The following is a 25,552-nucleotide window of genomic DNA, read 5'->3' on the forward strand; positions in this document are numbered from 1 at the left end:
ATTAGTCCATGGCAAGGTTGCAACGCATCAAAGCAGAAAAAGAGGGTGAGGAGAGTGGGAGATCTGGCGAAGAGTGCGAGAGGACAGCCTCCCCGTCACACTGGAGTTTAAATTCCCTGCAGACACAACTCCATCAGTGCTGATTGGACAGTGAGGCCCGCCCCTTGAGTAGGGCACCACCCAGCATCATCAGCGCAGGGAAGGCGTCTGTCTCCGACCCTCGGCTGGGTTACCATGGAAGCCGGCTGGAATGCCACCTACCGAATAAGATAAGCAGACTTCTCAATAAAAGAACTGACATCTCAGTTCATTAATCCAAAAGCTCTTAAAATGCCACTCCTACTCTGAAAGTGAAGCAGAAATGCCCATCAACATGGGAGGCAGGATTGACACATGCACATACACACACCCTGCATACTTTATGCCCCTATGTGGTCTTCTGAATACACAGAGAGGGCTTTTGTAGTGTAGGCAAATCCAATGCATGGTCAGAAGAATCCAACACACTAACAGAAGAAATCTGCAGAGAAGGAATGGATTTGTGCTACTTCAGAAACTGCATACTGGCTAAATATTGATTTAATATTTGATACTCTATCTTTTGAAACATGACAACCCTGTGCATTCTGCAGAATTCTCTCTTCTACTCAGCAATTCCACTTTTTCATTCCTGCACCTACCGGTACTTCCTCTAAAACAGAGCCCATTGGGATGGTAATTTGGTATTGAGTTTTAAGAAGTCCACTGTGATTCCTATAGTACATCCTTCCCCAAACTGATGCCTTATAGATGTTTTGGACTACAACTTCCATCAGCACCAGCCAGCTGTGCTTATGGGACTTGTAGTCCTAGACATCTGGAGAACACCATGTTGTGGAAGATTGCTATAGTACAAGTGCAGGCCACTTAACTCACCTGCTGGTCTACATGACTGACAAGAATCAACACAAACTCCACAGTCCACAAAGATGGCTTCTGACAAAGTTTAGAGTTCTTGAAGAGGCAAAAGGCACCTGCTATTACTTTAACACGTTTCCTTTCTAACCAGCTATACTTTGAAATGGTAAAAGAAGAGTGCAGGAATCCGCCTTCCGTATGTTCACCAGTGTGGTATTATTGGTCTTGAAAATTAAGTGTTCCCAAATATATCTCTTGATACAAGTTTAAAGAGCAATTCATTGTTAGTTTCTTATTTCCAGATAAAATAGCAAGTATATGAAGGCCTACTATGAGCCACTCAAGATGACTTTAATTCCTCTTTCCAGGAGCCTTGTTTTATAACCCAACTCATTACATAGATGTCAGGCCCACTGCTGATTGATTTTTAAATTGGCATGGTTCAAGTGACTAGCGCTGAAGTGATTTATTCTCTGAGAGTAACAAACTGAGGCCCTAGCAAAAATGCTCCTCAGCCATATTTTGTTTAAACAAGTGTACCAACACACGAAAAAAGCTGAGAGTTTCATTTGTTATCTATCCAACATTTGAAGGTCAGTTACGGATACTCCAGGAGTAGAATACTGATGGCAAAAATCAAACCTTAAAACAAAATGACACTGCATTCAGAGCAGCAAAGTTTTAAAGCACACACTTCTGAAAGAAAGGTAATGGTTTTTAAGGTATTCAGTAGATTCTTCTCAGTTGCTTCAGCCATATCCTTCTAAGAAAGTTTATACCCCTCTCCAATTCACTGAACTTCATCAGGGAGACCAGTTGCATCAAAGTAATGGTAGAGAGATCCTGGTTGCTTTGACTGGCCAATTTTTCTACAGTTCAACCTATTCACCAACTGCTGTCAGTTACTACAGCAAATGGTTGGCTTCATTACTCTGTGGTGGCCTGCGAACGGAAATGGTTTGTTACCACAAGGCTGAAAAAGGAAGATGATAAATTGCCTTTCTGAAGGTACACAGAATAGTTTCTACACACTTGGGTGGGCAGATCACCTGTTTCAGCCTACTTAAAACAATTATGTTTAAGAGGAATGCTGCAACATCCATTAGAATAGCTTAACCTCATAAATAAGTTACACAACATTACGAGAAGAGGACTCCTCTTCCCAGGGGGCGCAGCATTGCTGGTGGGAATCCTGGACCTCACAGGGACCCGGGAGTGGAAGGAGGAATGCTGCCCACGTCATTAGGGCTCCTGGCCGCATCAGCCCCCCCCCCCCCGGCTGACCAATCAGGTTAGCCAGGGGGCGTGGTCACTTGCTGTATAAACCGCGGCACAGCCAAGGGGCAGCCTCCAATCGCCTTCTTGCCCAGAGCCTCGCCAAGCAAAATGTGGCCCAGTAAAAAAATATCACCAGCCTGTTGGGAGATGGTAAAGAAGAGAGTGCCATCCTTCCAGCAACCACCTGCTGCATTTCTGTGCAGGGCATGAAATAGGGCGATTCCTTCCTCTGGCAGGCTGCTTAGTTTCTAAGTTGGGAACAGAAGAGGAAGAGAGTATCCCACCCTTCCTTCACCAACTCACTCACTTGCCTGAATAGAATTCCTTATCACTTGTGGCTAATTGGCTCCTGCTAAGGGACAGGCCCATGGGCTAATTTCAGTTTCATAGGTGAATCAACGCCCTCAGAGCCGGAAGCCTCTCTGACACCAACACAAAAACTGCATCAGACAAGCACATACTAGATAACATTTATAGATAACATCCAAAGTGTCTTCATAGACAATGATCATTGCCCCATATCAGTTCCCAGTTACAAGATTTATTTGAGGATCTTCACACAGGGGTCAGAAAACTTTTTCAGCAGGGGGCCGGTCCACTGTGCTTCAAACCTTGTGGTGGGCCGGACTATGTCTTGGAGAGAAAAAATGAATGAATTCCTATGCCCCACAAATAACCCAGAGATGCATTTTAAATAAAAGCACACATTCTACTCATGTAAAAACACCAGGCAGGCCCCACAAATAACCCAGAGATGCATTTTAAATAAAAGGATACACTCTACTCATGTAAAAACACTCTGATTCCCAGACCGTCCGCAGGCCGGATTTAGAAGGTGATTGGGCTGGATCTGGCCCCCGGGCCTTGGTTTGCCTACCCATGATCTTCAGCAAGTTTGGGAATTTCATCATGATGAAATAATAAATCACGAAACTTGCACCGAGCAGCAGCAATAAATAGAACGGAAACATCTCCAGGTTCAACTCCTAAATATCCTAAGAGGGTGGTGTGTGTGTGTGTGTGTGTGTGAAACAAACATGCATACAGTGGTACCTCGGTTTAAGAACAGCCCTGTTTACGAACTATTCAGTATACGAACTCCGCAAAACCAGAAGTAGTGTTCCGGTTAGCGAACTTTACCTCGGTCTACAAATGGAAGCCAAACAGTGGAAGGGCACCGGTGGTGGTAGGCCGCATTAGAAAAAGTGCACCTCAGCTTTGGTTTAAGAACAGACTTCTGGAAGGATCAAGTTCATAAACCGAGGTACCACTGTATATTTCATTTACAGGGGCATGGTAAAAATATACTAAAATATATTAAAAGTTAATGTATCAATTCATTTTTTAAAGAAAGAATTTATCCTGAGACCTCCATTTCAATAGAATGGAATTAGATAGTATCATAGAATCATAGAGTTGGAAGAGACCACAAGGGCCATCGAGTCCAACCCCCTGCCAAGCAGGAAACACCATCAGAGCACTCCTGACATATGGTTGTCAAGCCTCTGCTTAAAGACCTCCAAAGAAGGAGACTCCACCACACTCCTTGGCAGCAAATTCCACTGTCGAACAGTACCGTGGTTTAGCTGCCTTTCTCCTGGTGTTATTTAGATTTAATTAATTGCCTTCCCATTTAATCCTCAATGACTGTTTCTTTTTTAATCTATGTAGGTATGGATCATCTTTTTTAAAATTCAGAGCAAGAAATCACTGAAGTACAATTAAAACCAGAAGGGATAAATAAATAATTAACTAAACAAAATAAATGATGCTTAATCATTACGATTCAACACGTTAAATAAACTTGTTAAATTCATAAGGATAAATCTACCATCTAACAGCATGCAACGTGTAATTCTTTTTTTTCAGTGCTTAGCAATTGCTGCATTATTAGACAATAAAAAGGGTTTCTAAAGACAGCAGTTGGTTAAATTTGGAATAATGGCTTCTGGAATATATTTAATGTATCCCTCTCGAGATTCAAGTCTACACGCTGTTCTGGATATGGCAATATGTCTAGTAATATCAATAGTCTTGGAGGCAGTTTAATTTAATGTCCATGCCCATCACTTGGGAACAACCCATTTGAAGTTCAGGTTCATCAAAGAGTCAAAACAGGAAACTCCTGACCTATGCTTCGCTGCTCTTTGTAACAACCCATTCTGTGCATTGTGGGACACCAGGATGAAGGACCAGGCAGCCCATTGGCTCCTTCTGACCCAGTTATAAAATGCTTGGGCAACTGATCTTGTTTATGAGGCCCATCGGCCTTGGTATCTACCCTCGATGTCCCCTTTCCAGACACTGCCTAAAGGTTCATTTCCCAGTATCCCAGTTTACAGCTGCCTGCTCTGCCTACATCAGGAATTAGGGTACATGTGACCCTCGGACATTGTTGGGCTCCAACAGTCGCCTGCCAGGTGGCCAATGCTTCACATTTGGTGAGAAAGAAGTATAGGGCCACAGAAGAAGAGGAGCTGTGTACAATTCTGGGGGTGGTGAGATACAACAGAGAAAGTGCAAAGTATACTTTTATCATTTTTATTAAAGCGTTCTGGTGATTGCCACTATCTATTCTGACCATTTAAATACAGTAATGACTCTCATAAAGTGGAAACAGTGTTTACATGAGATCTGAATGCACAGAAAGGAAACACATAGGAGAGCAAGCTTACTTAAGTTCAAGCCTAGCTGAAATAAACAATGACCTCAAAAGGGTCAGAGACAAGCTAGCCTGGGAATGTTTTCAGTTTTTTTGATTACAGAGAAAAGCTGGGTGAACTCTCATGCTCTGCTTATAAAAACAAAAATGTGATCTGGTTGTTGGATAAACCACAGAGCAGCATTTTCACAGTGTTCCCTGTAAGTGGTTGTACATGAGCAGTCAAGGCTTGGTATTCTTCCCCTCCACTGCTCACTCTTTTCCCCATTCAAAGTGAACTGCTCTCATCACAGCTCCTTGCCACATGAGTAGAAGCACAATCCTATAATCAGATCAGAAGCTAGTTCCACTGAATTCAATGGGCTGACTCCCATGTAAATAGGTATAGGACTGCAGTCTTATATTCAAATATTCAATCAATACAATTTAAACAAAACATTATAATGCTGTCGCCTGCATAATCCAGTTTTGATAATGAAGTTTGAGGAATTACTCAGATCATTAAGCGTTTTAATGAGCTGTGTTTTTAGCAAGTCAACTATATGGGACAGCATAAAGGTAAAGGTAAAGGAACCCCTGACCATTAGGTCCAGTCGTGGCCAACTCTGGGGTTGCGGCGCTCATCTCGCTTTATTGGCCAAGGGAGCCAGCGTACAGCTTCCGGGTCATGTGGCCAGCATGACTAAGCCGTTTCTGGCAAACCAGAGCAGAGCACGGAAACGCCGTTTACCTTCCCGCCGGAGCGGTACCTATTTATCTACTTGCACTTTGACGTGCTTTCAAACTGGTAGGTTGGCAGGAGCTGGGACTGAGCAACGAGAGCTCACCCCGTCACGGGGATTCGAACCGCCGACCTTCTGATCGGCAAGCCCTAGGCTCTGTGGGTTAACCCACAGCGCCACCTGCGTCATGGGACAGCATAGAGAACATCTAATACAGGGGTCAGCAACCTTTTTCAGCCGTGGGCCAGTCCACCATCCCTCTGACTATATTGTGGGGGGGAAATATGAACGAATTCCTATGTCCCACAAATAACCAAAATATGCATTTTACAGTAAAGAAAAGGACACATTCTACTCATGTAAAAACACGCTGATTCCCGGACCGCCCACGGGCTGGATTGAGAAGGAGATTGGGTTGTGACCGGCCCCGGGGCCTTAGATTGCCTACCCCTGATCTAATAGCATGGCTTAGATATCTTTTAAACATCATTTTATGTTATAGAAGAGAATTTTATATTTTTATATAATCTTTAAAATGTTTATAATGAATTTGTCCTATACTTACATAATCAGTTTCTCATGGGATATATAAATAATTAAGTTTTTCTACTATTAGATATATAAAATCCCAACGTCCAGAAACAACATCTGCTAAAAGTATTTTTTTACTTATTTAGTCCAGGTATAGTGCCATTAAGCACATGAATGTAGTCAATTAATGTGGATTTGCCTTCAGAAATGGTGTACACAAGAGTGTATAAAATGGAAATGTTATTTCTAGCAACTACACGATGCCTTTCAGACAACATGATGGCCTATGTCCTTATTCCACTACTCCTGTGACCCATTTTACAAGCATATTTATATCTTAGTGTCCTGTGAAGGTGATTTGTGATTCCTAACATACTGGGGCCCAAAAGCTCTAGCTTTTGAACAGATGCACAGGAGGACCATTAGCATCATATAATAGATTTAAGATCCATACTCTAAAAGTTTGATGCACCTTTTCAATATGACAGACTCAAAGGTCTGAAATTTTGCCATGGGAAAACCTTAGTCATTTCCATTTCATTTCATTTCATTTGAAACACCCAGATTACTAAAGATACTCACATGTTTGCATGACCTAGCCATAAGTGATCATCCAGGCTTAGTAAAGACTTCGTTAATCTTAGTAAATCTCCTTTTATGCTTTATTTTGATATGGAATTTAAGATATTATTATTATTATTATTATTATTATTATTATTATTATTAATACCCCACCCATCTGGCAGAGTTTCCTCAGCCACTCTGGGCAGCACCCAATCGAGTGTTAAAAACAATTCAGCATTAAATATTAAAAACTTCCCTAAAGAGGGCTGCCTTCAGATGTTTTTTTAAAAATAGGATAGCTGCTTATTTCCTTGACATCTGATGGGAGTGTATTCCATAGGGCGGGCACCACTACCGAGAAGGCCCTCTGTCTGGTTCCCTGTAACCTCACTTCTTGCAATGAGGGAACTGCCAGAAGGCCCTTGGCGCTGGATCTCAGTGTCCGGGCTGAACAATGGAGACGCTCCTTCACGTATACAGGACCAAGGCCTAGCTATATTAGTCAAAATATAGCTCTTATATAATTCTGTACAGAAACACAGTAACATGAGAAACTGGAAACCTCTAATATGTAGCAAGCAACACATCAGGATACCCTGGGAATGCAGAGTTATCTGTTTTCAAACACTTGTAAGCTACAAGGAACAAGGGGGATAATCAGAGGTCCCTTTAGCATTCATCTGCCCAAAACCTAGACATATGCAAGTAAAAGATGGCATGTAGCTGCTGGCAACAAAAATGCAAAGGCTTAGCATGTGACGCCCCAATAAACCACACAATACTCCAATAATATTAATGTAAGATAGGGATGAATTTGGGCAAGAGGTTGCCCAGGATGCCCAGGTGATTTGTCTCATGGGAACCAATTGCTAGAACAATGCTTCTTGCCACAGGACCACTAAAAACCCCAACCTTATACAATTAAAAACCTGTTGCTTATTTCAGTTGCCTGCTTGCTACTCTGCATATACCCAAACATTAGCTAAAGCCGGGTTTGAAGTAACTGCAGAGAAATCAACCCTGGGTGGATACCTGTGGATACACACACCATACTATATCGTTAATCCGTGTTCTGTCTAAGAGAGAATGAGGTCACATAATCACCTAGAAAAATGCCAGTGACACAGAAAAGTCTAGATAGCTTCCAATGGGAAATTACTGTGCTTTTGACAATAAAAGGGGAAGAGCTGATTATCTATCTCTATACAGTATCTCTATCTCTATGAGGTAGTCCTTTGTGGCTGTTTTGTTGTTATTGAGGCTATTCTTGGCTATCCAACAGGAAGAAGAAGCCTCAGAGCTACAGCAGAAGCACACACACACACAATCTATCACACAGAGAGAAATGCTTTAAGACTTTGTAACAAAAGTTGGGCCCTGCCCTTTCCATTGTTAAGGTATGAAAGGAACTGTGTAGATGTGCTGTATTTGTAGAAGCACCTGCAGCAGCACTTTTATGCAGAAGATACAATTACATAGTACGCTCAACATTGCATGCCTATGCCAAAAACTGACCTCAGAAGTGTTTGTTTCCTGTAACAGAGAGTTGCCTAACAGGTACCTATTATATGACTAAGGCTGCATACATACTGTATTACTGTTTACACTGGCATCAATGAGGCCCCACAACTTGGTGCTTGAAGCTGTGTGCGCATTATGCGAGCCACAGTCCATATCTATCCTCTAGTTTCTTGAGCAATACTGCTGTTTGATGTGTTTCCCACCAAACCAGCTTCCATCCGATCTGAAAACGTAAGCCATGCTCATTAAGCTGAGGTGAGTACATTTGAGAAAGCCCTTGCACATGTGTAGATAACAGCACACGTATGGATGAAAAGCTTCAAGTACAGGAATTTGGTGCATGTATTGGGGGCGGAGGGTTGCTGCATGGGGAAACCAAACAGGTAATATGCATCAAGTGAAGACATCCCCACTCCCTCTCTGGCATGCAAATGTGACTTGAAAATCTGAGGAAGGAGGGAGAACCACACTGCAGTCTAGGCTGCTAATGTGTACAGTTTTGCCCAAGGCCTTAGTAAAGAAGAATGTACATAAGAGCTCCGTTTCATTGGGACACACAATAAACATCTGGAAATAGCATTTATTGTTCCAAACAGTAACCCTTTTTATTTATATGATCATTTAGCTTGTTTGTTCTTTAACTATAATAACAGCATGTATAGTTATGCTTCCTGGTCTGCCTTCTCCTGCTACAGGAGTCTTTCCAAGGAGAACGTGTACTATTTCAGCAACTTAAAAATCAAACCCACCTAAGCTTTAACAGCATATATAGTTTTAACTCCACATCTTTCAATAAATGTTAATCTGGGATAATCAAAGCTCTTTAATACAGCGATGCCTTTCCGTTTCCTGTCAATTTGTGAAGCCATGAATACCTGGTAAAAGCTATTTATGCACAGGTCAATGAAATGCTCATGGTCTCCTGTAGTTTTGAACACTGTCACTCACTAACAGTTGCTGAGCTCTGCTAAAGGTAAAATGGAGACTGACATTCAGCAAGGGCACAGTGCGTGCTAGGAAATTCAACCTTTTTCCTGCTCTCTCCTCCCATAGGACACAAATTGTATGAAAACATGACCCCTTGTCTCCTTAGAATCTCCCCTCCCCTCCCATGGTACTTTGGTATGAGATACACACTTGTATTTTCTGACTCCCTGCAAAAAGGCCGCACTGTGAAACAAAGCTCAGTCAGGAAACATAAAGAAGTTAGAATGTGCTTCTTGGAGGAGAACTTAATGTTTCCTATCTTTATGCAATTAAATACGTTACAAACAGGCTAATGAAAGAACAGAAAACCCAATAAAAGCATGAAAAGCTATCTCACACTTTCTGCTGTTGGGAGAGTGAAATATATTTAGTGCTGATGCTAGGAAAAATCATTTAATCAAGCGCACAGGCCAGACCTTCAGCTGTGCTCTCTAGGGACTATATCAAGTTATGCAGGCACTCTCTGAAAGAGAATTAAACATTAATATTACTCATCACTTCAATTTAAGCAAAATACTGCCTCATAAAGGAAGACAAAGTTTAAAACTACACAAATAAATATTCCAATTGTAGTAAGAAACCAGGCTGAAAATGTTATAGTTTGTATATAAACTTTGCAAATTGGATGAGGGACGTACACACACTGCAGTAATCTAAGGTTCATGATTTTTATATATCTGAACACTTCAGATACTAAAATCATTCAAATCTGGGGTGTGCCGTCATAAAGATAGATTTTTAGTGACTCTGGCATTCTCACCTAGAAAGCAGAGTAAAAGCTTGAAGACAGAACGTGTGTCGGAGCTTTCCCTTGAGAAATCCAGATCTCAGTGCCAAGTCACTCTGATACCTACCAGTGTGTACTAGAATACTGAGAACCAATGACAAAGGGGGCAAATAAAGATTCAGGTTCATCAAAGTATCCCTAGAATGTGTGCATGGGACTAATAATAATAGTAATAATAGTAATAATAATAACAACAACAATTATTATTATTATTATTATTATTATTATTATTATTATTATTATTTATTATTATTATTTATACCCCGGCTGTCTTTCCCCAGCCACTCTGGGCAGCTTCCAACAAAAGATAAAAAATACATTAAAACATCAGTCATTAAAAACTTCCCTAAACAGGGCTGCCTTCAGATGTCTTCTAAACATCAGATGCCTGTTTATTTCTTTGACATCTGGTGGGAGGGCGTTCCACAGGGCGGGCGCCACTACCGAGAAGGCCCTCTGCCTGGTTCCCTGTAACTTGTCTTCTTGGAGTAAGGAAACTGCCAGAAGGCCCTTGGTGCTGGACCTCAGTGTCTGGGTTGAATGCTGAGCGAGGCGAAGACGCTCCTTCAGGTATACAGGACCGAGGCCGTTTAGGGCTTTAAAGGTCAGCACCAACACTTTGAATTGTGCTCGGAAATGTAAACTTTGATAGATGTTTTGATATCTTGGAGCCTTGGATCTTGAAGTTCAAGCCTTTCTTTTACCATATGAACAAAGATAATCATAGTCTCTAAAATGTGCTAGCTTACCCTTACCCCCAAGGGCATGCTCTATAGGGAGTTGTCTTCAGACACCAGGCCCATTGGCAGACTAGCTCTGTGTTACAAAGATGTCTGCAAACAAGACATGAGGGCTTGCCACATCAACCCTGCTATGTGGGAATTCTTTGCAGTGCCTGGAGACAGACAGGTCATGTATTCACAGAAGTAACCTGAGGAGGAATGACTGCTGGGAGGAGTGCAGGGAGAAAAAACGCCATGGTGCACCTGTAGCAGCAAGATGCTTCTACATCTTCATCTGCCCCACCTGCAATAAAACATGTCTCTCCCATATTGATCCCTGCAGCCACAGCAGGCGCTGCAACCTTCCAACTGTTTGACTTCACCCCAAAAGGCGCACTTCTCCATTGACTCCCGAGACAAACAGATGCCAACAACCCTTATCCATGATATAGCTATTAGAGACATTTCAGAGGTCTGTTCAGGGAAAATCCCATGCTCCTGATATTATTAGTATTAGTATTAGTATTAGTATTAACTATGTTTGCTTAGATGTTTATTTCACAAATGTGAACTCAAATAAACTCAGGACCATACATTAAAAGCAAGTGAGTAAAAAACCTAAAATGCTCACCAAAAATATGCACGAAACTGCAGATCCAACTCAACCAACCCCACTTAAAAAAATGAGCTGAAAATTAAGGTCTGGCTAAAATAAATGTTGTCTTTGTTACATTGATAGCCAATAGTCTACTGAAAAAAGCATATAGCCAAAATGCAATATTATTTAATCACTCAAGGGGCTGTGTGCTTCTACATGAATTCCAAATTATGACCCAGAAATAATTGGTAGACTGTCCTGACATTCTTTTAATGGAACCGGACAAAAGACTTCATTTTTATTAAATTCTGCTGCCTTAGAAAGATAAGAAGCAGAATTCCCTGCAGGCATTCAGAGGGAAAAGCATAATTTGAAGTAATGTTTAAGTCTTGAACTACAAGGTAGAAGATTATCTACTTATTTTAAGTGAGAGACTTAACTTTATAAAATGAACCTTGAATAAATCTTATGAACAACATGAGGTTTAACTGCACTTCATCTTCTGGCACAAGCATTGGGGCCAATATTTCTAGGGCTGGCCTGCAGCAGGGTGCAACAGAATGAAAAGCAATAGGCTTCAGGCAACACCATGAGAGCATGAGAGATGAAGGTGAACATTAATCTCCGAACAGTGCATCAAGAGCTTTTAAAAGCATGAGCACATTTCACTTATTTTATTGGTCCAGCCTTACAAAAATCCCATATTATGTGATGATGATATGACAGGTTAGGTCATGAGAAGTTTTTTTGGTGAAGGATTCCTAAATGAAAGCTCTATCAAATTCCTTGTCAACTCCAAAAAAACCCAACACCCTAGACATGTTTGAATTCTTCAACATGAATTAACTGTTAACAACATCACTGAGAATGGTATATTCAAAATGCAGAAGGAAGCCCAATTACATATTTTCCATATACAGCCCTAGACTTCAGTTTTTATTCTGTAACATGCACTGTGTATTAACATGAACTTCAATACAAATAGGAAACCTTAATAAACAAATACACATTAACTTCAGTCTACCTAGCGCTCCCAAAATCTAAACTCACATTTCAGAAATATATCAAAAAGCATATCATTACAGATACATTAGCATGAAATGGAGAATTAAGAGCAAATATAAAATGTTAAGATGCCCACTTCATTTTGTGTGACCTGTCAATTCTATATCACCAGGTAACTCTATTATTTGGCTATGATCAAATAACAATACATATCCCATAAACTAAGGTATCATATCTTACATAATGATAGTTTGAATGAGAAACGTGCAAAGTTCATTGTTAAAAAGTCATGATAATCATTAAATTTTACTCTGAATTTAATTTCAGCACTGAAATATTTTGATAATGTCTAAAATACCTTACTGAACATCAAATTATCTTTTCAGATTACATAACTTTAATCTCAAATTCCATTTACATTATTTCAAGTGCAAGGCAACCATTTCCAAACTTAGCAGTCTGAAAAAAGCAGCTTCCATAAAGTTAAGAGTAGAATTTAGAAGGACTAAGTTCCAATATATATTTTTAATACCTACAGTACTGATGTATGCGTGAAGTTTGTAATATGTTGGTAATCACTGTTCAAGTATCACAGCTATACTTGCATTAATTAGCTTTATAGTTTTATGCTTTTCAGCTGCTCATGAAACACCAGGGAAAATCCAGATTTCCTTATATATTGCCATCTAGAAATGAATAATTGAATAAATAGGGAATTAGTTTCTATTTTGCAATTGTAATTATTATTATTATTTTGTTAAAGCTATTATTTTGAATGATCTAAACTTCATTTATATTCTTTTGAAACAAGTCTTTTGGCAGCCCTGTCCTAATTGCAGAAGAAACACCGCCTGAAAGTTTGCTTGCTTGTTTTTAAACCATGCTTCTCTAAACAACTATTCTCTTAGCTATATTATTAATAAATGGAAGATATCTATCTCAGTATGGTTTGTGTTCAGCAAAACAAGAACTGCTTTCTCTATGGGGACTTTTAGATTTAAAGGCAAAATAATAATAAAGACAAAATACCTCATTAACTTGGTGTAATTATAGTTAATGTTATCACCATTTATTTTTATTATTCATATAGCGCTGTTACAGTATTAGTGATTTCACAGAGCTAAATGCAATAAGCTTGCGGTTTGAAATTAGAACCATAAAGAGGCAACAAAGATAGTAAACTATAACTGTAACCTTGTGTAAAGGATCAACTTTCCAGTCATGTACCTGGCAGAAATACTCCAAAACAAGGCAACTAATCCAGAGGGAAGTAGTACTGTGTACACAAGTTAGTCATGTCAATTAGTTTCAATCTGTTTACTCTGAGGAGGACTGGCCCTCTACTTCTTCAAAGAAAGAGACAAGATACTATCTAATCTGCTCCACATCTTTTGAGCCACAACAGGAATACCCTGAAATTTCCGCAGTCACGTTGTTACTCTACCCATCCCCACAATGAGGCATGTAGAAGAATCCACAAACGATTCAATTTTGTGTTCCCCACCCGCATCATCTACAACTCAGGAAATACATCAATCACAACACTAACCTGTGCATCAGCATACAACTACCATCTTCTCAATGCACCCCTGGACAGTGCAGCAATGCACAGCACACTCCTCAGGAATAAAGGAAGAGGAATTTTGCGTGGACCCCTTCAGATAGTATAGAAATCTACTTTGGTATTGTGACTAAGTACTTCTGCTACTACACCCAAGGCTGAGGTGCTCAGCGAAGAGTATTTTTTTTTGTATCGTATAACCCCAGCTATGGGACGCGGGCGGCGCTGTGGGTTAAACCACAGAGCCTAGAACTTGCCAATCAGAAGGTCAGAGGTTCGAATCCCCGCGACGGGGTGAGCTCCCATTGTTCAGTCCCAGCTCCTGCCCACCTAGCAGTTCGAAAGCACGTCAAAGTGCAAGTAGATAAATAGGTACCGCTCCGGCGGGAAGGTAAACGGAGTTTCCGTGCGCTGCTCTGGTTCTCCAGAAGCGGCTTAGTCATGCTGGCCACATGACCCGGAAGCTGTATGCCGGCTCCCTCAGCCAATAAAGCGAGATGAGTGCCGCAACCCCAGAGTCGGTCACGATTGAACCAAATGGCCTTTATAGGCCCAGCTGCACAAAGTGTGGTGCTATCTACAGCCTCGGAAACAATCCAGACATCACAATTAAAGATGCTGGAAAAGGAGGAGCTATTTTTCTCACTAACCAGTTGTATGTGTACAGAAGATCTCCAGCACCAATTTTTGCAGAAACAAATCTCCACAGACATGTCATTGCACATATGTTTCATCTATATGTGGATATATGCACCGAGGAACTATGGGTGTTAATAATAATAAGTAAATTGTCTTTATTAATGGGAATTCTTGAAATAGTAATCTTCTTGTGCCATAATTATAAGTAACCATATTACATTGTTTGATCACAATTTGAGTTCCAGTTTATTTTTAAACAATACCACTTATCTTCAGAGGCTGTCACAGCAATAATGCTCAGCTCCCATTTCTCATTAATAAATACTGAAAATATAAGTCAAATCATTTGTTTTACTTGGTAAAGCTTGCACAGAGCAAATCAGATACATAATTTTAATATAAAGCCTAATTAAGAAACAGCATACTTTCAGTCTTATCAGCAATGCAACATAAAATTATGAAGTCTGCACTAATTAATGCATTGTGTCAAGTCTTAAATTATACATCCTAAATGCCAGAAGCTATAATTCTAAATACAAGGTAGTTTAACCACCTCTCTCACCTAATAGCCACAGTTAATTAGCAACTCAGTTGTAGTGATGTACATGATAAAATATTGCTAAAGATGCTTGAAAGAACATGTCAGTTTAAGGGTGGAATTTAACTAGATTCTCTTATAGTTCAGTTTCAAGCCAATTACTACCATGTGAAACTTTTTTCCAATAAAACTCCCCTTTTGGGAGAAAAATACCCAACTCATCATAAATGAAATGCTAACACATGAGCAAGTAAGAGCTAGCAATTGATTTTTGTTTTGTTGTATAAAGAATGTAGACTCTGGGAAGGGGACAACAAAAATATTGTACCATTTTGTTTCATACTCAAGCCAACCAAGGGTTCTGAGATGTATTGTGTGAGGATTCAATAGGCACCAACCACAATATCCACTAAGAAACCATATCCCTAAAATTGTAGAACTCAGCACTGGCTTCTAAACCTCTAAGAAATGGCCACAAGCCAAATAAAATTATGTCTAACTTAAGAGTAGGGACGCGGGTGGTGCTGTGGTCTAAACCACTGAGCCTCTTAGGCTTGCCGATCAGAAGGTTGGCAGTTCGAATCCCTGCGACGGGGTGAGCTCCCATTGCTCAGTCCCAGTTCCTGCCAACCTAGCAGTTCGAAAGCACTCCAAAAAAGTGCAAGTAGATAAATTGGTACATCTCCTGTGGGAAGGTAAACAGCGTTTCCATGCACTGCTCTGGTTTTGGTGTTCCGTTGAGCCAGAAGGGGCTTAGTCATGCTGGCCACATGACCCGGAAAAAACAGTCTGTGGACAAACGTCAGCTCCCTCAGCCTTTAAAGTGAGATGAGCGCCGCAACCCCAGATTCGTCTGCGACTGGACTTAACTGTCAGGGGTACTTTACCTTTACCTTTTTTTAACATAAGAGTGCCATGCCAATCAACTGTCCAGTTGTTATTTAACTGCAATAAAATATTCCTTGAAGAAAAGAATGCTACTGTGTAGGTAAGTGGTAGATTATTTTTTTTAAAATGCAGTACAAATGCTGCATGGTGTCACGAGGCAAAGAAGTGACAAAATAAAGTTTCCACATTTTTGCTTTATTTTGCTCCCCACAAAATTATCAAAATGCCACACTGATGCATGATGTTTGCAATTTCTGTTTGAAAACCAATACTCTAGGGTACCCATGAAGTCCACTATATAAATCTTCTTATTTTTTACCTTATCTACCTTCTCAGGTTCATTTAAACATAACAGCCAGCATGGATGCTTACAAACAATTTACCATGTCATAATCCTTTATTATTATTACTATTGTTATTATTAAATTTGTATACTGTGCTTCAACCAAAGATCTCAAGGTGGTTCACAACAAAAGATCACAATATAAAAAACACAAAATACATAATAAATACAAGAACAAAAACAAACCAATAATCTCCCCTCCCATAACACATTTAAAAGTGGATTCGTACCATTTTGAATACCAAATTAAAATCCTCATTGTATTTCATAGACCCAGCTTAATCATTGACTCATGGTGAACTCAGGTAAGCAGTGCTTTTTTTCTGGTGCTACTCAACTAGAAGAAAAACACTGCAGGTAAGCCTCTTACTCTCAACTTCAATTGTTCTCAACTGTTCTATCTGTAAGGAATTGCTGTTCACTTTTTTTTGGCTAAGACTAATAAGCGAAGAATTTTTAACAGCTGTGCGCCTGTTATATTCTGTACGGCACTGTATCCATAAAGAAATGTTTCACAAAACTTCTCTTATACTATCTCAGCAGTTCAATTCATTCATTCATTCATTCATTCAGTGGATTATTGGCAGCAAATATGTCTAGTGACCAATGCAATAATTACCCACATTTCCAGGAGAAAGAAGACAAGCAATGCCAGATCTGATTGCTTCTAGACCTTATGGATAGCAAGATTGCCACAGGGATGAGGAATGATAGTGATGGATTCGAGCCCTACATTGAGCAAAAGATTCCTGCCTTGCAGAGGGTTTGACTAGATGGCCCTTGTGGTGCCCTTCCAACGCTACAGTTCTATGATTCTATGCTTCTATGACATACAGCATCTGAGCAAAGGTACCTCAAAAGTTTTCTAAGTGATATTTTCCTTGCAGCTATATGCTGGTAACTCATTTATGCCAGGCAGCAACAAAATGGTCTATTAATAAAGGTGCTTATATAGAGAGTTAAGAAAATATACGACAAATAACCTCAAAATACCTGAAGAAAATGGTGTCACATTTTCCTAACATGCCCTAAAAAGAGAGAGAAAGAGTTCAAAACAAGCTTATGTCAAAAGTACTGGAAATGCACAGGCTTCAGTCCAGTAGTGTCAGGGTGTAGAGAATATTAAATAAGCATAATCGGGTAGACATATGGTGGTTATCTTATCTCGCTGTTTAAGCTTGCAACAGCTTCACAAGATGGTGCCTTAACACTGTGAATAGCATCCTAAATGATTTAAAAACAGTGTGACTTGCAAAAGAGATAATGTGGTATACATTCACTGCACAATGTTTGATAGGAACAATAAAGGTTTTCTGATAAATTGGGAGAATTTAATAGGTTGGAAGTTGTAACACTCAAGGTTTAGCAATAATTTACTGAAGGTCAATAACACCTGATCTACTGAAAGGCGACTTATTTATGAAATGAAGAGTACAACTGACCGATAGAATGTTCTTGTCTATCTGACCTTATTATGAATTCCAGAACAGAGAAAGTTAAGTGTAAATCCTATTTACATTATTGGGATCTAAGCATTCAAATGTGTCCAGTAACTCTATTGATTCAAGCATCTCTACATCTTCCTTCATGCTTGATGGCTATAGAAGGAAAGTGTGCCTACCTGCTGAGTCCAAAGGTGGACAGATACTAAGCTGGTTAAATGAAGGCATTTAATTTTAGGGTACTTCCTTGCTCACTGTTACTTACAGACTGGTGTACTGGGATACAGGTGGCGCTGTGGTCTAAACCACTGAGCCTCTTGGGCTTGCCAATTGGAAGGTCGGAAGTTCAAATCCCTGCGATGGGGGTTTAGATAATTGCAAATGTAGGTTTACCTAGGCGCTGCAACCGTGCAACCTGCATAAAACAAGTCAAAGGATCTTATGTTTCTTTCAGCTGCTCAAGTTTCCAAGAACCCTATTGTGCCAAGTGTTGTTAATGTTTTTGTTTCCTTTTAACATAAAAGATCCAATCTGCACTATTATGTATCAGGCTTAGGAAACAGAGTAGGAGAAGACAAGGATGATGTCATTTCTTCCTGTTACATTTTACTTCTTTCTAGCTACAGGATTCTCTCCTGCCTGACCTCTCTGCAGTTACAACAAAAATTAAAAATAACATGCAATACACATGTGTGGTAAATGCTAATTTCAAGATAAGGAGGAAGGAACTGAAAAAATGATCTTCTAATATTAGATAGAAAGCTAAGTATGACATAAAGAAAACAGCCGTGAAATGAAAACATACAGAGTTAAGTTGCAGCCTTCTTCAGTAATTAATACTATGTTCCCCGTGACAGACATGGGAGCACACTGAGTAGCCCATACTCCAATGTCCACTTGAATAGTGCAGATATCTGTAGTAACCCTGTAGATGCAAAGGGCTCCACATGACGCAGAATTCAAATTGTGCAGAGTTCCAGTTTGTGTCGAACCCTTCATAAGTACAGTACAGCTTCATGCAGGAAGACAGCTGAGCTGTTCAGAGAGAAGCCAGGGCTACTCAGCTCACCCCTGCCCCTGTGCTGAGTAACATGGAAGCATTGACACCAGGACAGCTCAGATACCGGAAGTGATTCACACTGGGAAATATTACCAAAACCAGTGTATTGAAGGTGGCTCATTTTCACAGATTAATAAAACAACAGCCCTTCCCCTCCATCTCTGATTATATATATATGAACAGGGGAGACAGCTGGATAAAGCATACATTGGTGCCTGCATGAACACTTTGTTTACTGAAATGTCATTTTTTTCTTTCACAAATAATCATGTCAGTCTAAACGCCTTCTGGTTTGGGACCATGTTACTGCCTTTAAAGAACTGTGTGCATTATATTAATGCTAACAAGCAAGGACTTCACTAAGAGAGCATATGTTATTTTCTACTGCAGTGTTTTAAAAAAGTGATTTACTCCACAATAAAAAAAATTCACATGCACTAACTATTAAGCATTCATGAAGCATATAAAGGGCATCAGTCCTTAAAATAGGCCAGCTTTGTTAAATCTTGCACACAGTTATATCTGCAGGTGGTCTTCATGTATTATTTGCTTTGCAGAGCAACTACATGCAGACAATGAAACGGGGTTGGACTAGATGACTCTTGGGGTCTCTTCCAACTCTTCTATGCTTCTATTATTCTATGGCATGACACCTGTACCTAACCAAATGTAAACTATCCTTGCTTACCAGTCGCAGAGTCTGGCAAAGGACAGTGAAAATCAAACATTTTCTTTCATGTAGACTTAGTCCCCCCTACTCACCCCAAAAGCCTATTTTGCTATGACCTTTATACACACTGCAGATTCATTTTGTCTCCTGGTTTAAATGTATAAGTATTTCAAAATGAAAGTTTGGGACTTTATTTCTGGAATTTCTATCATATTCATCAATATTATGTATTGTAATTTATGTATTCTGTGTTATTTGTATGATGTTAGCCGCTCTGAGTCTGGCTTTGGCTGGGGAGGGCGGGGTACAAATAAAATTTATTATTTATTATTATTATTTTAAAAAAAAACACAAAGAAAATGCTCCTTGCCATGCCTCCAAGAGTGTTTCACATAATACAAATGAAATATAATTACAGGGCATAATAAAATCATTCAAAAAGCAAAGTGTCAGGAAATGCATTTACTGCAATTTCCAGCCAATTAGAAGGGTAGAAATACACTTCACATCTGATAATGGCTAAGTTCACATGTAACAATTAGCTTCAGTAAACCATACTGTGCGGAAACTGGGCTGCTGCACAAAGCCCGACTGTTCCCGCTTTGTTCCCCCCTATGAACAAGTGGATAAACAAACCAGGAAAGAGATAGCTTCACACAGGGGTGGGAAACCCTTTTCAACCAAAGGCTCACATTCCTTTCTGGACAACCTCCTGGGGGACCATGCCAGAGTTTCTACACACATTCACACCCCCTCTATCTTCCATCCAGGCAGGCAGAAGGATGTATCAGGTTTGAGAACACATTACAGCCAGGCTGACCATTGGCCATGCTGACTGAGGCTGATGGGAGTTGTAGTCCAATGACATATGGGTGGCGCCCCACTGACTATCCCTGCAGGGTTGTTTCCATACGTTCTGAGGTAAAAAAGAAACAGCCTGTGTCCAGCATGTGATCATTCACTGCATGCTTTCTTTCCCTACCAAAATGAGTGTTGTTGAATGTGATAGAACAGACAATTAGATAGAAATTCACAAAACTATTCTCCTTCCTCTTCCACCAATGCTGAAAATCTGTTTAGCACAGTGGAAGACTTTTCACACTCAACAGCAGGAGCATAGCCCATAGATATTTGCAATTTACTTAGAACTGAAAGGTATTATGTGCAAGGGCCAAAATCTCCTAATGTTCCTTTCTGATCTTTTATCCAGATTTAAATATTACTGAATTACACAGAATAATATTTCTAGCTCCTCCACATATGAAAAATGATTTTTAACTCTGTTATTTTTAGACCAACAGCTGACTCCACAGCAACTTCACTGTAAGAAATTATACACCCAACAGAATATAAAATAATTTAATTTCCAATTATTATTGAAATAAAACTATTAAAACACTACTTGTGTTCTTAATATAGGAGGTCTTATATATTATTTCTAAAATTGTAAGTAAAATTTATCTTTAATGCAATGATTTCGACACAATGATCCATGTACATGTTTCACTTTTCTAAAAACGAACAATTGCTTGGTATTGACAATTGTTTTCTATTCCATTATGGTCAATATCGTATGCACACTTACTTGAGAGCCCCATTCCTCTCAGTGAATCTTAATTCCAAGTAAACATTACAGGATCATGCTATTTGCCATATTAAACAGAACATATCACTTTCCAAGTTCAGAATCTTCATTTTGTTATATACTCCTGTGGTTTTATTCCTTTTCTGGCACCTTTCCACATCTATGAAATATGATCTTAGAAAAAGCACTGTAATATATTTAACTAATAAACTATATTGTTTACAATATATTCTCTCTTACACTGCACATTTCAATAAATACACACTTCATAAAAAACATACTTCATTAAATAAAACAATCCAATATACTCATTTACCTCTTTTTCATCCATAACAGATCTAACGGACAACCAACATAATACCCTGGGATCCATTTTGCCTATCAACTATAAAGTAAGCCTTTATCAGCAAATCTTTGTTTCAGGAAATCCCAGTTCAAGTGCAACTAAGTTCCTTTTAAATAGAAAATATATTGGTGTCCCAGCCCATCCCTCCACCAGCTACTCATGCTTTTCTAAATGGAAACCTTGACTGCTGGGCATAATTATAGTAGCTGTTGCATGTGATAAATAGTCAAAAAGCCAGAGTCATAGGATTGTCTGGAAAAGGCTGCTGTGTCTCATAATGTAAACATTTCCTCCTCCTGCTGGAATAGGAAACATCCATTCTGGTAAATGATTAAGACATTGCTGGCTTTCAAACTCATTCGTAAGAGTAGGAACTTTCCCCTCCCCCACGCAGCTGCAAATCTCCTTTGCTTCCTACAAAAAAACATACAGTAAGTAGAAAACTTGAAGAGAGTAAGACGAAAGAGCACGCCTTAAATAAAACTCACAAACTTTAATATGCAAGGGTAAGACCCAGGTCCACCGTAGTCCCTATTATGAAGTGGCTGCTTTGTAGCATTCCTTGTTGAGATTAAAAATTCATATCAGTCCTACCTTCCAACAAAGGTGGTAATTCAAGCCCCTAGTATAGCCTGCTTGCTGACACAATGACCACAGCACTACAAATCCACCGTGGATTTAGCTTACGCGGCTGCAGTTGTCCACATGTCCAGTATCTGATGCACAGACAAAGATGACAAGTTTTCATTGAAAAGCGATACTGTTCTAGCAAACTCCAGAATGATGCCTGGCTTCACCTATGAAGGTTTTTTTGGGAGCTATTTGGGGATGTGTGTGAAACAGTAAGGTGGTTTCAGAACATGTGAAATGCTTCACGTACTGTTTTCACTTGCCTATTTAAGCAGCTGTTGGTTCTTGTGTCACTTCTGCTTCCAGCAGTTTCCTTCTTACCAGACTGACAATCGGGAATCGCACGCTAAGGCAGCAATCCTAATCCTACCTAATGAGGGAGTTAGCCTCATTGAATTCAGTAGGCCTTACCACTAAGTAGACATGGTTAGGATCGCTCTATAAACAATGGTATCGCAACATTACATGATATTACAAAGCCAATTAAGAGTAAAGGTGATGAAAGGAAGGAGAAGCCAAGTCTGGGTGGGACTGGCCTTTTTAAAGGGCCTGTTGTCCCTCCCTTCTCTAAGATCTCTTCCAGCCTTGTAAGATGAAGAAACCCCATGAGATCCTGGGGAGACCCAGCTCAGTCAGTAGAGCATGAGACTCTTAATCTCAAGGTTGTGGGTTCGCGCCCCATGTTGGGCAAAATATTCCTGCATTGTAGCAGATTGGACTAAACGACTCTTGTGGTCTCTTCCAACTCTATGATTCTATTATTCTTAGCTCTTTTGGCCATGACAGTAACCATGGTGCCCTGCAGCCAGCCTCTGCCTCAAATTCCTTCACTGGGCTGTGAGAATGAGTATATATCTCCTAATTCCTAATAGCCACCTTTAATGTGCCTCTCCATAACAGCTTAATCATGGTCTCCCCTATAACAAAGAAGCAACGTATTTTCAACATACATTATAATGACTTCTGCCAGAAGCTTGAATATCGCTGAAGTTGGAACAAAGCAGTTCAAAATAACTCAAGGCAATGTATAGCTTTCACATGCAACCCTAAGCAACATTATTTCCTTGGTTAAATGTTCATTGCTAAGAAACCTGCACAACTTTCCTACCACATTATCCTTCACGCACATCCTTTTAAAACAAACTTTAAAAATAAATAAATCAGGTATTATTTGCCTAGGCAGATGTGCCTTCAAAATGCCCCCTTTACCCATTTCTATCTTTCTATTTTGAATCGTCCTACTTTTTAAACCTAGCATTCAGAACTGAAGCAATGAATGGCTCTTACAATGAAAGCAGCCCAATTCTGCCGACATGGTTCTAGAATAGTTCTTTTTCAGCCATTTTCCCAACAGCAGATCTGTGTCACAAGCAACTATTATCAGCACCATTATCTGACAATGGGCTTCAAATGTACGTCAGTGATAAGAAGCACTTTATTTTCAAGGCTGCAAACTAATGCATGCTAAATTATATCCTAACAACTAATATGAGAAGGAAAAGTGAGACTGCAAAGGCTACCCCTATAAAATATGCTGACCTATAAAATTTAAATATAGTTTGGCTGCTATATAGCTTCAAGCTGTTAACTTCATAATGTTGTGAAATTTCTTTAAAAGAATAGTATACTTGAATATACTGGTGGATAATTGTTAATAGTTAGATTATGCAGTGTACTCACCTACTAGAAGAAGATGCTATAGGCTGCAAAGGAAAAAGAGAAAGAGAGAATTCAAAATGTTTATATAAATATATATACATATTGTTGCTCTAAACTGATGACACATTTCTATATTTATATGCAAGCTTTTGTCTCCAGTGCAATCACTTAGAATATATATCCAATATTCTTTTGTTGTTTGTGTAGCAAGACACCTCATTGTGGAATTTGAACCACAAGGCAAGTACTGTACTGAAAAACAGAACTTGCATATATTGAAAGACCTGCAACTCAAACTGGCAGGAAGGAATGAACACATGGCTGGAGGAAGGAAATTTGGGTCATGTAAGCCCTATGCAAGAGTTTCATGCAATGTTAATTTTAAACAACTACTTTAAACAAATAAGCCTGCTTCCTCTACCCCTAAAGTTAGAGATCGGTTCAAAATAACTCAAGGGTGCTAATCACGTGGAAAGGGAAAGAGGGAGCAGAGCAATCATGTGTCCCCAGTGGCATGCGGTGATTTTTTTCGTGGGGGAACCGTTAGGGCCAAAGGCGTCAGCTTGCAAGGGCAATGGAGGGGGCTTGACGTTTCCCATGTCACACATGTGAGCATCGTGTCTCCTTCCCTAAGCTTGGCATAAGCTTCCTGGGCTTTGGGAAGCAGGTGCCAGCCCTCTGACAGGACTCAGGAGCCCTCTTGCCTCCTTCCCAAAGCTGGGCAGGTTTTGGGAAGGTGGCGGAAGGGCTCTTGGACCCATCGGAGTATTGCACCTCCCTCCCTCTGCCAGGCAAAAGCTTTCCAGGCTTTGGGAAGGAGGCACCAGGGGAACATTTAGGGGACTAGCCTAGTCCACTGACCGCACACCACTGCACATCCCCCTAAACTGCATTCCTGGTAGCCATCCATAAGTTGAAGGGCAACCATCTGTAGTGGGGAGTCTGCTCTACCTATGTGGACTCCTGGATGTTTCAGAACCAATCTCGCATACATTCACAATATCATTTGTTCAGGAACCTAGGTATGTGGCCTGCAGACATACAATTTGTATTCTGGAAATAGATCACTGGTATGTTCCTGTGCAAACAACACCTAAACCACATCCAAGTTTAATTCCAGGTTAATGGACAGAATGACTCAAGCTCCTAAGCAATTCTGTTTTTTCCAGTTGATGCCACTCATGACAAACCTGCTTTGAAACTGAGATGTATATCATGAGCACGCAGTTTAGCACAGGAAGTTTGATAGCACAACCCTTTGCATGGTTACTTAGAAGGAAGCCTTATTGTGGTCACTGGGACTTACTTCTTGTAAGTGCACATAGGATTTCAGCCTCAGGGTGTCTCCATATAAAAGTAGCCCTATAAACACATAAAATGCTCAGCATGTGTTCACAGTAATTTATGACATGTTTAAAAAATAACATGCCACTGGTTGCTTCTCTGTGAGATTATATTTGCTGAATTCCCCCCCCCCCCCTCTCACACACACAAACACACACACGTGTCCACAAAAATAATTACGGAGTGGAGCATGGTCTATGACTTGGAACTACAGGTTGTTGACTATTTTGATTCATTATATTTGTTTTCAGTTTGTCCACTGAACAACAATACTGTAGGACTCTAAACTAAACTAAAGACTCCTAATGCTGAAATTCACACCTCTTGCACAGACTCCACCTTGCTACAGTGAATGTCAGACATAAGGGCTGAAACCAGTCAGGCTTTTTTGTTGTTGATGATGATGCTTGTTTGTCCACAACATAAAGGAAAATATAACACAAAGTAGATAACTATTTAAGCCGGGGTCGGCAAACTAAGGCCCGGGGGCCGGATCCGGCCCAATTGCCTACTGGATCTGGCCCGCAGACGGTCCAGGAATCGCCGTGTGGATTGGTGTGGTGATTCTGGTTG

General features: G+C 40.0%; 1 protein-coding gene across 11 annotated transcripts in view; it reads right to left on the bottom strand.

Annotated features, from left to right (window-relative positions):
* The window catches only part of PTPRE (protein tyrosine phosphatase receptor type E), a 175,980-nt gene that overhangs the window by 54,259 nt on the left and 96,169 nt on the right, over window positions 1-25,552 (bottom strand). For 7 of the 11 annotated variants that reach the window (XM_083741028.1, XM_083741027.1, XM_083741026.1 and 4 more), the window contains one exon: window positions 23,657-23,679. In XM_083741028.1, the coding sequence (XP_083597154.1) occupies window positions 23,657-23,679 (23 nt within the window). Of the gene's footprint in view, window positions 1-261; window positions 286-21,316; window positions 21,540-23,656; window positions 23,680-24,941; window positions 24,994-25,552 lie in introns of those variants that run through there. The other 4 variants (XM_083741032.1, XM_083741030.1, XM_083741029.1 and 1 more) reach the window with 4 other exon arrangements.

This window comes from Podarcis gaigeae (assembly GCF_964106915.1).
Source record: "Podarcis gaigeae genome assembly, chromosome: 5".
Taxonomy (NCBI): Eukaryota; Metazoa; Chordata; class Lepidosauria; order Squamata; family Lacertidae; genus Podarcis; species Podarcis gaigeae.